The sequence below is a fragment of the Saimiri boliviensis genome, chromosome X (genome assembly GCF_048565385.1).
Source record: "Saimiri boliviensis isolate mSaiBol1 chromosome X, mSaiBol1.pri, whole genome shotgun sequence".
Classification (NCBI taxonomy): domain Eukaryota; kingdom Metazoa; phylum Chordata; class Mammalia; order Primates; family Cebidae; genus Saimiri; species Saimiri boliviensis.
Window position 1 is genome coordinate 126,193,793 of NC_133470.1, and position 14,415 is coordinate 126,208,207.

The 14,415-nt window shown below is 38.3% G+C and overlaps 2 protein-coding genes across 5 annotated transcripts in view; one reads left to right on the plus strand and one right to left on the minus strand.

The window, feature by feature from the left end:
* ATG4A (autophagy related 4A cysteine peptidase) overlaps window positions 1-9,018 on the minus strand; it is a 67,517-nt gene extending 58,499 nt beyond the window's left edge. Inside the window, exon 1 of one of the 3 annotated variants that reach the window (XM_074391652.1) lies at window positions 8,879-9,018. In XM_074391652.1, the coding sequence (XP_074247753.1) occupies window positions 8,879-8,900 (22 nt within the window). In that variant the 5' untranslated portion in view covers window positions 8,901-9,018. Of the gene's footprint in view, window positions 1-5,991; window positions 6,187-8,878 lie in introns of those variants that run through there. The other 2 variants (XM_003935866.2, XM_010346368.3) reach the window with 2 other exon arrangements.
* Window positions 6,294-13,843, plus strand: PSMD10 (proteasome 26S subunit, non-ATPase 10). 2 transcript variants are annotated; one of them, XM_003935868.4, is made up of 5 exons: window positions 6,294-6,457; window positions 9,014-9,112; window positions 9,771-9,917; window positions 10,019-10,185; window positions 12,925-13,843. In XM_003935868.4, exons 1-5 carry the CDS (start codon window positions 6,344-6,346, stop codon window positions 13,076-13,078), a joined length of 681 nt encoding a protein of 226 aa, XP_003935917.1. In that variant the 5' UTR covers window positions 6,294-6,343; the 3' UTR covers window positions 13,079-13,843. The 2 variants fall into 2 exon arrangements, with proteins under 2 accessions (XP_003935917.1, XP_003935919.1); XM_003935870.4 differs by having other exon boundaries at window positions 6,295-6,457; window positions 10,019-10,106.
* The last annotated feature ends 572 nt before the right edge of the window (window positions 13,844-14,415 follow it).

The following is a 14,415-nucleotide window of genomic DNA, read 5'->3' on the forward strand; positions in this document are numbered from 1 at the left end:
CACATAATTCCATTTTCAGCAATATTCTGCAGCATGTTGCAGTGGTTAACTAGTAGGACTCGGGGGCAGAATCGCCTGGCTTTCTACTATAGCTCCAACTAAACTGTGTGGCCTTGGGCATGTAACTTCACTCCTCTGTGCCTGTTTTCTCATTTTAAAAAAAGATAGGGGCTGCAGGATCATAGTACCGACCTCATAGAGCTGATGTGAAGATTACATAAGATAAGTTCAGTATCTGACAATGTGATCTATAAATGCTAGTTATTATTGGCATTATTCTTCAAGTCTGGAAGATGAACTTAGCTTGTTCTAGCATCTAGAATAGAATCCAGGATTTCAGTGGAAAAGGCAACAGGGAACATTCAATCGTAAGAGCAGCAAGGGAGTCAGACCCTAACAGGGCCCCCTTTGTCTCTTAATGGACATAAACAGAAACCACATCATTCCTCCATAACTTGGGGCCAGCCACAAAAGAGAAGAGATCTTCTCCTCTAAAACCTATTGTTCTTGCAGCTTTCAAAAAGTCAAAGATAACTTACCCTTGGCCTTAAAGGACTTGGAATTGAAAGTTAACTACCATGTCACATCAAATAAAATAAAAGCAAAATATACTGTTTATAAAAGAAGATAACCCAAACAAGTCACTCAGTAGGAAAGGCACTTGGAATTGTTTTTCCAGCTGTTTGTAGCAATCAGATCCAAGTACTTGATGCATTATTATGGTGAAACGTCACTATACCCAATACTTTGTGAATACCACAACACAGGACTACTGTACCTCCATAATGAGCTAGATAAGTATTGATTGAATATCTACTATATACACAGCACTTCTGCTCTACACCAACTATGACTGGCAGGCTAAATTCAGCCCATCTCATGTTTTTGTGTGGCAAGCAAGGTATGAATGATTCTCACATTTTTAAATGGTTGGAAGAACCACCTTCAAACACTGTTAGGGAACACTTAATGGCTTTGGAAATTAACTTTTGATGCAAGCTTGATAATGTTTCTTAATGAATTCAACCTAAAATTACAAGGCAAAACAATGCTTATATGTGAAACTTAAACTGTAGTGAAGTCATTTTGACAATTAATATTGTTTAAATCACAAGTAATGTCAAGATGCTTTATCCACTTCCTGTGCTGTCACAAGTCAAAAGAATAAAACCACAATGAAATACCACTTTACACTCACTAGAATTCCTATAATAAAAAGATAGATATTAATAAGTATTGGTAAGATATGGAGAAATATGGCCGGGTGCATTGGCTCACACCTGTAATCCCGGAATTTTGTGAGGCCACAGTGGGCAGATCACTTGATGACAGGAGTTCCAGACCAGCCTGTCCAACATGACAAAAACCCATCTCTACTGAAAATACAAAAATTAGCCAGCGTGGTGGTACATGACTATAATCTCAGCTACTCAGGATGCTGAGGCACAAGAATTGCTAGAATCTGAGAGGTGTAGGTTGCAGTGGGCCGAGATCATGCCACTGCACTCCAGCCTGGGCTACTGAGTGAGACTCTGTCAAAAAAAAAAAAAATTATCCATTCTGTACCCTCAGACATAGCTGATGGGAAGGTAAAATGGTACAGCCACTTTTGTAAAGAGTCTGAAAGTTTCTCAAAAAGTTAAACAGAGTCCTGATATGACCCAGCAATTCTACTCCTAGATAAGTAACCAGAATAAATAAATGAAATCTCAGCTGCACATGGTAGCTCACACCTGTAATCCCAGCACTTTGGGAGGCCTAGGTGGAAGGATCACTTGAATCCAGGAATTCAAGACCAGCCTGGGCAACATAGTGAGACCCTGTATCTACAAAAAATCATAAATTAGCTAGGTATATTGGTGCATGCCTGTAGTCTCAGTTACTCTAGAGGCTGAGGTGAGAAGATCATTTGAGTTGTGGAGGTGGTCATGCCACTGCACTCCAATCTGGGCAACAGAGGAAGACCCTGTTTCAATAAAAAATAAATAGGCCAGGCTTGGTGGCTCATGCCTATAATCCCAGCACTTTGGGAGGCCAAAGTGGGCGGATCACCTGAGGTCAGGAGATCAAGACCAGCCTGGCCAAAATGGTGAAACGCTGTGTCTACTGAAAATACAAAAATTAGCCTGGTATGGTGGCATGCGCCTGTAATCCCAGCTACTCGGGAGGCTGAGGCAGGAGAATCACTGGAACCTGGGAGGTGGAGGCTGCAGTGAGCTGAGATCATGCCACTGCATCTCAGCCTGGGCAACAGAGCAAGACTCCATCTCAAAAAATAAAAAATAAAAATAGGCCGGGTGCAGTGGCTCATGCTTGTAATCCTAGCACTTTGAGAGAATCACCTGAGGTCAGGAGTTGGGAGACCAACCTGGTCAATATGATGAAACCCTGTTTCTACTAAAAATACAAAAATTAGCTGGGTGTGGTGGCATGCACCTCCGAAGGCTGAGGCAGGAGAATCACTTGAGCCAGGGAGGCAGAGGTTGCAGTGTGCCAAGACTGTGCCACTGCACTCCAGCCTGGGTGACAGAGTGAGACCCGTCTTAAATAAAATAAAATGAAATAAAAGTCAAAACAAGAAGCAAGATCTCTATTTTCATACAAATTTGCAGGATATATATTTTCTGAGTTCAGACTACAGTTCCAGCAGCAGTTTTTGGACCTTGAAGCAAGTGCAAAGGTTATTTCCATATTCCAAAATCCATTTAACTGTGCAATTGAGCAGCTTTCATCAAACTTTCAATTGGATGTGGTTAATCTGCCATATAATGCTAAAAGGTACTATTAAGAGAAGAATAGAATTCTATTCCAAGCAATGAATATGCTCAATTAAAATCATGTTTGTGTAACCTTGATAGTATATGATGAGAATGTGGTACTTGACTTCTGCAGACTTTCTTCCAAACATATAATATCAGTCTAAGTCTGATGTATTTTTTGATGTAACAAAAAATACATCAGACAAACCCAAATTGAGGAATTTTCTACAAAGTACCTGACCAGTACTCCTTAAAACTGTCAAGGTCACCAAAACAAGAAAAGTCTGAGAACGTGTCACAAACCAGAAGAGGCAAAGGAGATACAAGGACTAAATGTAATATGATATCCTGGATGGGATAGCATCTCTAGAGATAAACTAGTGTAACTCGGGGCGGGGTGGGGGGGAAGCATGGGGTATATAGTTAATAGCAATATACCAATATGGGTTTATTAGTTGTGACAAAGATAGCATAGCAATATAAGATGTTAATGATGAGAGATTCAGCAAATAGTGCAAGGACAATTTCTATATCCCCATGCGAAAAGATGAATTTAGATTCTCACCTCACATTATAGAGAAAAATGAACTCAAAATGAATCATATACTTAAATGTAAGAAATGTGGCTCACGTCTATAATCCCAGCACTTTGAGAGGCCGATGCTGGTGGATGACCTGAGGTCAGGAGTTAAAGACCAGCCTGGCCAACATGGCGAAACCCCATCTCTATTGAAAATACAAAGATTAGCTGGGATTGGTGGCTGGTGCCTGTAATCCCAGCTACTCAGGAGGCTGCAGCAGGAGAATCACTTGAATCAGGGAGGCAGAGGTTGCAGTGAGCCGAGATCATGCCACTGCACTCCAGTGTGGGTGAAAGAGCAAGACTCCGTCTCAAAAATAAAATAAAATAAAATAAATAAATATATATATATATAAATTTAAGAGATGAAGTGATAAAGCTTTTAGAAGAAAACATTGGAGAAAATCGCTGAGACCTTGCAATTAGGCAAAGACTTCTCAAGTACAACACCAAAAGAATGGTCCATGAAAGAAAGAAAAATGATAAGTTGGACCTCACCAAAATTCAAAACGTTTTCACTTCAAAAGACACATCAAGAAAAGAAAAAGGCAAGCAGCAAACTGAGAGAACATATGTGCATATATCTGTCAGGGACTTGATCTAGAATACATAAACAATCCTTATAACTCAACAATAAAAAGACAACCCAATTTAAAAATGGTAAAAAGATATAACAGATACTTCACTGAAGAAGATATATGAATGGCTAATAAGCATATGAAAATATGCTCACCATATTATAAATTATAACCACAATGAGACATCATTTTACACCCACTTAGGATGGCTATAATAAAAAACATAGTAAATAACAAATGTTGGCAAGGATGTGGAGAAACAGGAACTCTCATACATTGCTAGTGGAAGTGCAAAATGTTGCTGCCATTTTGGAAAACAGTTTTACAGTTTCTTAAGAAGTTCAACATAAATTTTCCCTGTGATCCAGTAACTCCATCCTTAAGCATCTATCAAAGAGAAATGAAAAAATATATCCATACAAAGACTTACATACTAATCTTCTTAGCAGCACTAGTCATAGTAGCCAAAGAAAGACTGGAAAGTTGTGTGCCTATCAAATGGTGAGTAGATAGGCAAAAATACATTATATCCATAAAATGGAATACTATTCAGCAATAAAAAAGTAAGGAAGTACTGATACATGCTACAATATGGATGAACCTCAAAAATGTTATGCTAAGTGAAAGAAATCAGATGCAAAATACCATACATTATATGATTTCATTTACATAAAATGTAGAGAACAGGCAAATTTATAGACAAAAAAGTAGATTAGTGGTTGTCTGGGGCCGGGAGTGGAACAGAGAATTGATTAACTATAAATGGGCATGAGAGATCTTACTGGGGGGATAAAAAAGTTCTAAAACTGATTTATGGTGATGGTTGCCCCAATTCAGTAATGTTACCGAAAATCATTTAATTATGCACTTGAAATGAGTGAATTTTATGATATATAAAATGTACCTTATCCTGAGTGAGGGAACTCTACTAACCTTGCAATTTTTCTATAAATCTAAAACTATTCTAAAATTTTTGAAAAATTCATTTAAAAGAAAAAAATATATGTTTATGAACTGATATCAGTATTTGGCAGTACCCATCTGTGTAAAATGACATTTTCAAAGATTAAATAGGTAAAAATCTCATAACAGATCAGCATTAACAGATGAACATTCAAAATCTATTTTGACAATAGGGAACACTAACTCTGATCCCCAATTAAGCAAAATACTATCCCCTAAAAATAATTCCTTTCTTCTTATTGGTAGTCCTGTATTACAAAAAAAAGTACTCAATTACTATTATCATATTTCGAATTTCATCAATAAACATGTGTTGAAATTTGTTTTCTCTCTTGTCATAAAAGTACCAACAAAATATTCTTGATTTTGCCTTTTGGCCTACAAAGCCTAAAATATTTACTATCTGGTTGTTTATAGAAAGTTTCCCAACTCCTGTTCTACACTATAACAGGAAAAACATTAACATAATCAGTCTCTTTCTTGAAAGTATTCTTATCATTACCTAGTTGTGGTATAATGTCCTCTGGATATGCCCTATAAAGGATAAGTCTTGCATTGTTTCTGCTATGGCACTATTTGGGATTTCTATTAAAAGAAACACTATTAGCTTAACAGTTGTAGCAAAGCCTTGATAACATAGTTAATATCGTAATATTAAAGTGCCAACACCACAGCCCAGTATCCTTAAGATGACCCTCATCAAGTTGTGATGTCACCAGGCTATGGACTCATCGAGGTCTCTTAGATATCAAGTGGCTCCCACGGCATCAGACCCTGCCTTTGCCATCACCCTGGCACATCACCTCAGTACGGTGCCATATGCTATCACTGCTGTGGTAGAACCCTGTCCTGACGCCACTCCGTCGAGATGTCAGAGTAATTAACCCCCACTTCTTTCCACTCCCTGGGCGGTGGCAGAGAGGGGAAGGGTAGCCAAAGTCACCGGTTCGAGCTCAGAAGGTAGTACTCAGCTCCAATCCTTGTCCCTTCCGCCTACCACTGCAAGTCAGGGACCCTGGGGGACAGGACCTTTAGGCTTCCATAACTCTCTTGCCCTGCCCCCGCACCCGTTTCGTGTGGCCGACTCAACGACCCAACAGCGACTACCCACCCCGGCTCTTTCACACGGTTCCACTCAAAGCCGCTCCCCGTACCTGACTCCATTCTCCAGCTGTCATCCTGGGCCAATTCCACCGGCAACTTGACTACGGACGCTCGCAAGGAACCCTGGGACATGTAGTTCCGCACTGCTAGGGGCCAAGTCTGTGAGGGCCGCAAAGTGGTCTCCCCGACCGGAACTGCCCTCAAACTGCAACTCCCAGAGGGCCGCGCGATGGGAAAGGAAAAGGGAGCGAGAGAGGCCAGTGATTGGTGGAGCTCTAACGGCTGTTTTGACTGGCAGTTGGAGCAGGCAACGTAAGGCGGGCGTTGGTCGCGCTTCAAGGAGTTACTGGGAAAGCGAAATGGAGGGGTGTGTGTCTAACCTAATGGTCTGCAACCTGGCCTACAGCGGGAAGCTGGAAGAGTTGAAGGAGAGTATTCAGGCCGATAAATCCCTGGCTACTAGAACTGACCAGGTAAAGCAACGCTAGGGTCTCTCCGCAGCCGGCGGCGTCGGGGAAGCCCTACGTGGCTGTCGGGGCCCTGCCCTAGCGGAGGCCCTGTTTCTGCGAGGAGCAGAACCCCGCCCCCAGCGCCCCGAGGAGTCCCCCGGGGTCACCTCAGGACTCGCGATTGGCCTGCGGGAGCTAGCCCCTCAGACCTCAGATATTTTTCTTTTTGGCCTGGAGCGCCGCTCCTTAATTTTTGGATAGTTTTAGACCGTCTACCGCATTTCTCAGAAACTCCCAATCCGTGAAAAGGAAAGCTTTTTATATAGATTTCTTTACCTTTATTAGTAACTGTATTCTGTAAAACGCGTAATTGAACGCCCCTTCTGTGTCAGGCAGTTTTCTAGGAGCTGGAGATACGGTGGAGTGGAAGAAGCAGATAATAAAATAAGCACAAAAACATATCCGATTACAAATTGTGGTAAATACTCGACAGAAAAGTTTACATGGTGCTGTAGGAGGCACCATGTAATAGTGGATCTGATGCCGAATAGGAGGATCTGATATGACTGTCATTAATTGGAAAAAACTTTGCAAGGAAGGGATAGTTAGACTTTGAAGCATGAGTGGGATTTCCATGGGGGAAGGAGTGGACATTTTAAACAGAGGCTGACAAAAGTGAATGGATGTTGAGAAGTGGTTCTGCCCTTCTGCTCACAGGACCGTCCTGTGTTTTCATCCTGAGTTTATGGGATTCACAGTGCCCTCAGTAAGCCCACAAATATTTATAGATGGCCTTGTGTTTCGCAGGCAGTGTGCTAGGCCCTAGTGAGACAGTGTCTCATACTTACAAATCTCCATTTTGTGTCTTTTGGGGGCGAATTAGAAATCAAGAGACTTTTTTTCTGGAACTTTATTACTCAACCTGAAAATGGCCTTACCTTTACCTAGTTTACCTCTTTTTAAATTTAAATCACTAGATATTTAAGGATTTAAATTTAAATGTAATAATTTATATTTTTAGGATTTAATAATACTCCATTGGAAATTTAACCATTCTTCAGTCAAGTCAGTGGCCTAAAAAGAGAAAGGAGCTATTCAGGATCAAAAGACGTCAAAAACATGAACAAATGCAATTTATGGATCTTGTTTGCTTCCTGATTTAAACAAACCAACTGCAAAAAGACATTTGGGAGGCAGTTGGGGAAATCTGAATACAGATCGGATATTAGGCATTCTAAAGGAGTTAGTGTTAATTTTAATAAGTCTAATAATGATCTCATAGTTATGTAAGAAATACTTTTATTTTTTACATATTGAAAAGGGTGAAAACTTATGATATTTAGGATTTGTTTCTAGAAAACTCAGCAAGGAAAAAACTAGATAAAGCAAATAGGGCAAGATGTTTGTTAAATCAAAGTGGTAGGCATGTGGGTCTCTATTGCATTACCTCAATTTTTATGCGTTTGAAATTTTTTGTAATAGAATTTAAAATACCATTTTCTATTCTATGGGGCTAAGAAGTATAGCAGTCACTGCAAATAGTGATTCCGTTTGACAAATATGGCTACTAGCTTTTTTTTTTTTTTTTTTTTTTTTTGAGACAGAGTTTTGCTCTTGTTCCCCAGGCTGGAGTGCAATGGCAAAGTCTCAGCTCACTGCAACCTCTGCCTCCTGGGTTCAAGTGATTCTTCTGCCTCGACCTCCCAAGTAGCTGGGATTACAGGTGCCCGCCACACCTGGCTAATTTTTGTATTTTTAATAGAGACAGGGTTTCACCATGTTGGCCAGGCTGGTCTCGAACTCCTGACCTCAGGTGATCTGCCCACCTTGGCCTCCCAAAGTGCTGGGATTGCAGGTGTGAACCACCGCACCCGGCCATAGCTTATTATTTTTATAAAAAGTAATTTTCTTGCTCTCTGTTGTTTTCTAAATTATATTTCTAATTTGTTTATAATTTTAAATTATAGATAATTTCAACTAGTTTAATGAACATTTCTTCCCTCATTAGATTCATGTATTTCTACAGCATCTAACTTGAGGTCAGTGTGGTAGTAGAGATTTCAGAGTCAGAAATTCACTGACAGTTGTGTCCCAACTTCACTATTTAGTCCATATGACCGTCTGCAAGTTGCTTACCTGAGGAGTTTTAGTTTCCTCATCTGAAAACTGGAGATAATAAGCACTGTATAGAATGGTTGGAATTAAATGATATGATACATGTAAAACTCCCAGCCCAGTGCCTGACATAAAAGTATATAAATACTGTAATAGTAAAACAACCAAAGATGTATTTCTGTCAAAGCATTGAAATCAGTTTCTTGCTCTACTGCTTTCCTTGTCGTATTCTGGCCAGAATAATGTACATTTCTCACCGTCATTCTTCTCATGGTACTTAAACCTTCGTCTGTCTTATACTAGTAAGTAATATGGTTTAAGGTTACCCACCTGAGGATCCAGTGCTCTGCATTTCGTATTTTCAGACTACAGATTTGCCAGCACCAGTATTATTTTTTCTTGCTTTTTTGCCTTCTATTTCTCTTCAAGAATGTTTATATTATTGCTTCTCTGTTTCCCATGTAGGACAGCAGAACTGCATTGCACTGGGCTTGCTCAGCTGGACATACAGAAATTGTTGAATTTTTGTTGCAGCTTGGAGTGCCAGTGAATGATAAAGATGATGTGAGTACTTTGACAAAGTTGAGTCGATAAATTCCCAGTTATCTTTGTACTCCAGACTGGTGTTAACTGAAGCCTGTGCATTAAGCTCATAAACAAAATTGTAACCTTTATGACTGGAAAGTTACAGTATGGCCCATGTGATCAAGCATGAGACCCATGGTTGCATTCTTTTACAAAGATATGTTTGCCACTCATCCTCTGTGATGTAAACACACAGGAGAGGCTGAGGTGAGAGGATTGCTCAATCCCAATAGTTTGAGGCTGTAGTGAGCTATTGTGCTCTATCCTGGGTGACTGACTGAGGACTGAGACCTTGTCTGTAAAAATAAAAAAAAAGTAATCATACAGATCAGGGCTTGTTATGGTGAACCCTAAAAGGCCATAAACTCTATTATGTTGGAATTTTTTGTGTGTGAACATGGCCTGAATAATGAGGACCTAGGTAACTTTCTGTTGTATAAAGAGACTTATTGTAATGGTATTGATTATAGTAGGATTAAATTTTTTAAGAATAAGAATGGAACCTTTTTTGTAGGTTTTTTTTTTTTTTTTTTTTTTTTTTTGCCTTTATAAAGCTCCTTGTAAACCCTGCCTAAGTGTTAGCACTAATCCTTGTACCTTTTTCCCCTGGTGTTTCTACTACCTACTTATTTTATAGGCAGGCTGGTCTCCTCTTCATATTGCGGCTTCTGCTGGCCGGGATGAGATTGTAAAAGCCCTTCTGGGAAAAGGTGCTCAAGTGAATGCTGTCAATCAAAATGGCTGTACTCCCCTACATTATGCAGCTTCCAAAAACAGGCATGAGGTATGGTTCCATCCCTAGGCTACTTCTGTTAAATTCTAAAAGTGTATACAAACACAGATAGATCTCTTCATTGTTTTCTCCTTTCTTCTCCAACTTTCCAGATTGCTGTCATGTTACTGGAAGGTGGGGCTAATCCAGATGCTAAGGACCATTATGAGGCTACAGCAATGCACCGGGCAGCAGCCAAGGGTAACTTGAAGATGATTCATATCCTTCTGTACTACAAAGCATCCACAAATATCCAAGACACTGAGGGTAACACTCCTCTGTAAGTGACAAGTAGCAGTCATTTGTATTCTAGCCCTCTTGCAATAATTTTTACACAGCATTTCTTTTTTTATTCTGCTTATAAATGCAATACGTGTTAATGGCAGAAATGTTAAAGTGCACAAAATATAAAGATAAAAATTGCCTATTTTCTTGCCACTCAGAAATAACCACTAATCACATTCTTGTATATTTCCTCTTGGTCTTTCATATGCAAATGTATATATTTTACACCTTTTTTTTTTAGCAAAGTTGAGATCATACTGTATGTGTAGTTTCAGATCTTGTTCTTTTCACCTCATAGTATATTATAAGTATTTTCTAATGTCATTAAATATGTTTAAAACCTTTTTAATGATTATATAAAATTCTGTATAGATGTGCCATAATTCAATAATTTCTCTATTATTGTATATTTAAACTTTTTTTGAGTTTTTCACTATTATAAATAATCGTACATTGAGCTGGGCATGGATGGCTCATGTCTGTACTCCCAACACTTTAGGAAGCCAAGGCAGAAGGATCACTTGAGGCCAGGAGTTCAAGACCAGCCTGGGCAACACAGCAAAACCCCACCCCCATCTCTAGAAAAAATTTAAAAATTAGCCAGGCATGGTGGCATGCACTTGTAGTACTAACTACTCAAGTAGGAAGTTGAGGTGGAGGATTGCTTGAGCCCAGGAGCTCCAGGTAACAGTGAGCTGTGATCACACCACTACACTCCAGCCTGGGGAACAGAGGAAGACCTTGTCTCTAAAATAATAATAATGCTTCACTGACCAACTTTGTATAAAAAAAACTTTCGGCCATATTTCTGATTATTACATTCATATAGACTCCTAGAAGTTGAATTGCTGGGTCAACAAATACCCATATTTTAAGACTTGCTGTATGTTGCCAAATTGCTTCCACAGGAGTTGTATCATTTTACTCCCAACAGCAGTTTAAGAGTGCCTGTTACCCCTCACCAACACTAAATTGTCCTTTTGTCATATGAAAATGATATTTCATAGATATAATTTACATTTTTATGATCAGTGAATTTGAATATTTTTTTAAATGTCCATGGCTAATTATATTTCTTATCTAATTGTAAATTTTGTGTCCCTTTCTCTGTTTCCTCTCAGGGAATTAGTTTATTTTCACTGGGTTTTAAGTGCTCTTAATTTGACATGGTAAAATATTACCTTTTTGCAATGTTAGTTGAAAATATTTTTCCTAGTTTATCTTTTCATTTTGTTCATAATTTCTTTTAAATAAGAGAAGTTTTAAAATTTTTACATAGTCAAGCCTATTCATCTTTCCTCATGAAAGCTCTTCCTTACCCTGAAATTAGTTAAATATTCACCTTTTATTATAGGTTATTTTAACATTTCATTGGTTTTGATTGGGGGTTAGTTTTATTGTTTTGCATTTAACTCTTAAAATCCATCTGGAATTGATATTTTTCCACAGTACTTGGCCACTTTTCTTCTTTGTTGAATGGTGACATTTTTTGAACCAGTTCTGTGAGTCTTCTTTTTAGTCCAGAGTGAGGTTCACCCTTTTCCAGTTTGACTTGAAACAAACTTTTACAAAGTAATAATACTTTGTAAATACTTTCTTAACTCTTAGGTTTTAAAACCTTTCCTGCATTCTAAGAGATCTTGTTTAGAAAGACCTGTGTGTCCTACCTCTTTTCTCTATAAATACAAAGGCAGGATGGCCTAGAACAGGCGTCCCCAAACTTTTTACACAGGGGGCCAGTTCACTGTCCTTCAGACCGTTGGAGGGCCGCCACATACTGTGCTTCTCTCACTGACCACCAGTGAAAGAGGTACCCCTTCCTGAAGTGCGGCGGGGGGCCAGATAAATGGCCTCAGGGGGCTGCATGCGGCCCGCGGGCCATAGTTTGGGGACGCCTGGCCTAGAAGAAATCTAGGAGTCAGACAAGATAGAGTCCTGGGAAGAACATAGGATTTATGAACAGCTAGATGATGTTCACTCATTTCACACTCTACCACTTACTAACAATATTAAATACTTAATACTACACAACTTATAAAAGTTACTTAATCTTCCTTGAATCTTAATTTCCTCATCTGTAATATAAGGATAATAATTCCTTCCTCACTAGATTATTGTGAAGTTTAAGTAAAACAACATGGAAAGTGCCTCCTAATACCCTCCTGGCAAACTCTGAAGTGTGTAGCAAAAGTTGTTATCCTCTTCCACTCAGTTTACTGCCAGATGTCAGCATAGGCAGGGACTTTAACCTCTGTCTCCATTTCAACTGTAAAATTGTGATAATAATACTTTGCTAACTTATAAATATATGGATTAAATGAGATAAAATATTTTAAACTGCTTTTTCAAACTTTAAGCTGCACAAACTGCTATTAATAGATGATGAACTGGGGCTTTTCTAAATTCTAACCCTGAATTATTACATGTAGTATTTGAGGTAAACTACGACTAATCTCTGTAAAATGAGAAAGTTGTTCCTTAGGCTGGCATTTAGATCCCTTCTTCTATTGTAAGTAGAATCAGAATTATGATTTACGATCTGGTATTACAAGGCTTTTTTGCAAATTTTAACTTACAGTCTCACCATTAAAAACTGATGTTTCTTTTTTGATTAAATAACACTCCAGTATTATCATTTCCTAATAACATGCACTTTAGACTACCTAGCAGGAAATCCTAACCATTACATAGAGTTGGTACTGATTAATTGGTCTGTGGTGGTTCCTCATTTCAGACACTTAGCCTGTGATGAGGAGAGAGTGGAAGAAGCGAAACTGCTGGTGTCCCAAGGAGCAAGTATTTACATTGAGAATAAAGAAGAAAAGACACCCCTGCAAGTGGCCAAAGGTGGCCTGGGTTTAATACTCAAGAGACTGGTAGAAGGTTAAACAGCTTGGATTTATTCTTACTTTGTATGTTGTGTTGTTGTCCTGGAAACTAATGTACTTGTGCACAAGACATTATCTATGAATGATGAAGTTTTCTCACCTTCAAAGTCTTACAACCATATTGATTGTTGTTCTTGCTGAGTTACTTGTTCAGAGCTTACAGTTTGTTTTCCAGGCATTGAATAGCTGTTGAGATTGTTCTACTGTTGTCATATATTCTTCTATATTGAATTCTAGTTAATTTCGAGTGACTAATTCTGTGGCTGTTGTGAGTCTTCAGCACCCTCCCATGTACCTTACATCCCTCTCTGAAACAGAACAGCTCCAATAGCAACAAGCTGTTTGTTCTGCCAGATGTTTCTATGTGGATTCTGTAATGTCCCTCCATACAGTTAAAACATCCTAACTTGTTTTTGTCAAGCTCACTCAGGTCTATGCCAAACAGTTCTGTTTTTTTTCAACCCTGAGGTTTAAGTTATTTTTGTGATAGGAGGGATAGTCACCTATTTTAGTGGACCAAATTTTAAGTTGGAGGGTGTGCTCTAAAATAATGAAAACCAATAGCCCATGTATTCTTTTTTTTTTTTTTTTTTAATGGGCTGTTTACTCTGAAATAAAATGTATGGTTTTCTTAAAAGGAAGTTTTAAAGTACCTATATTGCATCATCCTGTATTGAAAAGAATGTCAAGCTTGTTAAAATGACATGCAACAAAAATGTATTTTGATTTGTATTTCAGAAACTAAAAAATAAAATGTTGAAACAATCTTCTAATTTTTCTTTCAAATTAGTTAGAATTCACTTAAGCCTTGAAATCCTTAGTAAAGACATTTCTCAGTTTTTGGTAGCTCTAAGTCAATAAAATTAGTGAAGCTTGACTGCAGCTAAAAATTTTTTAAATAGCCATCTTCTGAATTGCTAATTAAATGTAGAATAAAAGGAAATTAGTAAGTATAAACTTGAGCTCAATTTAGGGAAGCATCTTAAATGATACTAGTCATAAAATCTAATGAACTCCAAGTGACTTTCAGATTATTTTTATGTGAATTTTATGCTGCAAATACTGCTTAAAATAAGTGATCCAAGTGAACCTACAAATTTGCATTAATTTTGGGTCAAAGACTTAATTATCAGTAGCTAAAATGAGTTTCATAAACATGAACTGTGTTGTTGATAGAGAAACTCTTCACAGAAGTATTTTGAGTGCTAAGCTTAACAAACATTAATCAGAAGCATCTTATGGAACAAAACTCTCTTTATTGAATGCTGGAGATAGAATTAAGAGCAGGGGAAATATATTTATTATTTTTAGTGTGATCAGAGTAAAGTTTTGTCTGT

Excerpts from the sequence above, each read along its gene's own strand:
- PSMD10 (XM_003935868.4), top strand. The coding sequence starts at position 6,344 with ATGGAGGGGTGTGTGTCTAACCTAATGGTCTGCAACCTGGCCTACAGC. Across the intron at positions 6,458-9,013 it reads TGGCTACTAGAACTGACCAG|GACAGCAGAACTGCATTGCA; the intron begins GTAAAGCAACGC and ends TTTCCCATGTAG. Across the intron at positions 9,918-10,018 it reads CTTCCAAAAACAGGCATGAG|ATTGCTGTCATGTTACTGGA; the intron begins GTATGGTTCCAT and ends CCAACTTTCCAG.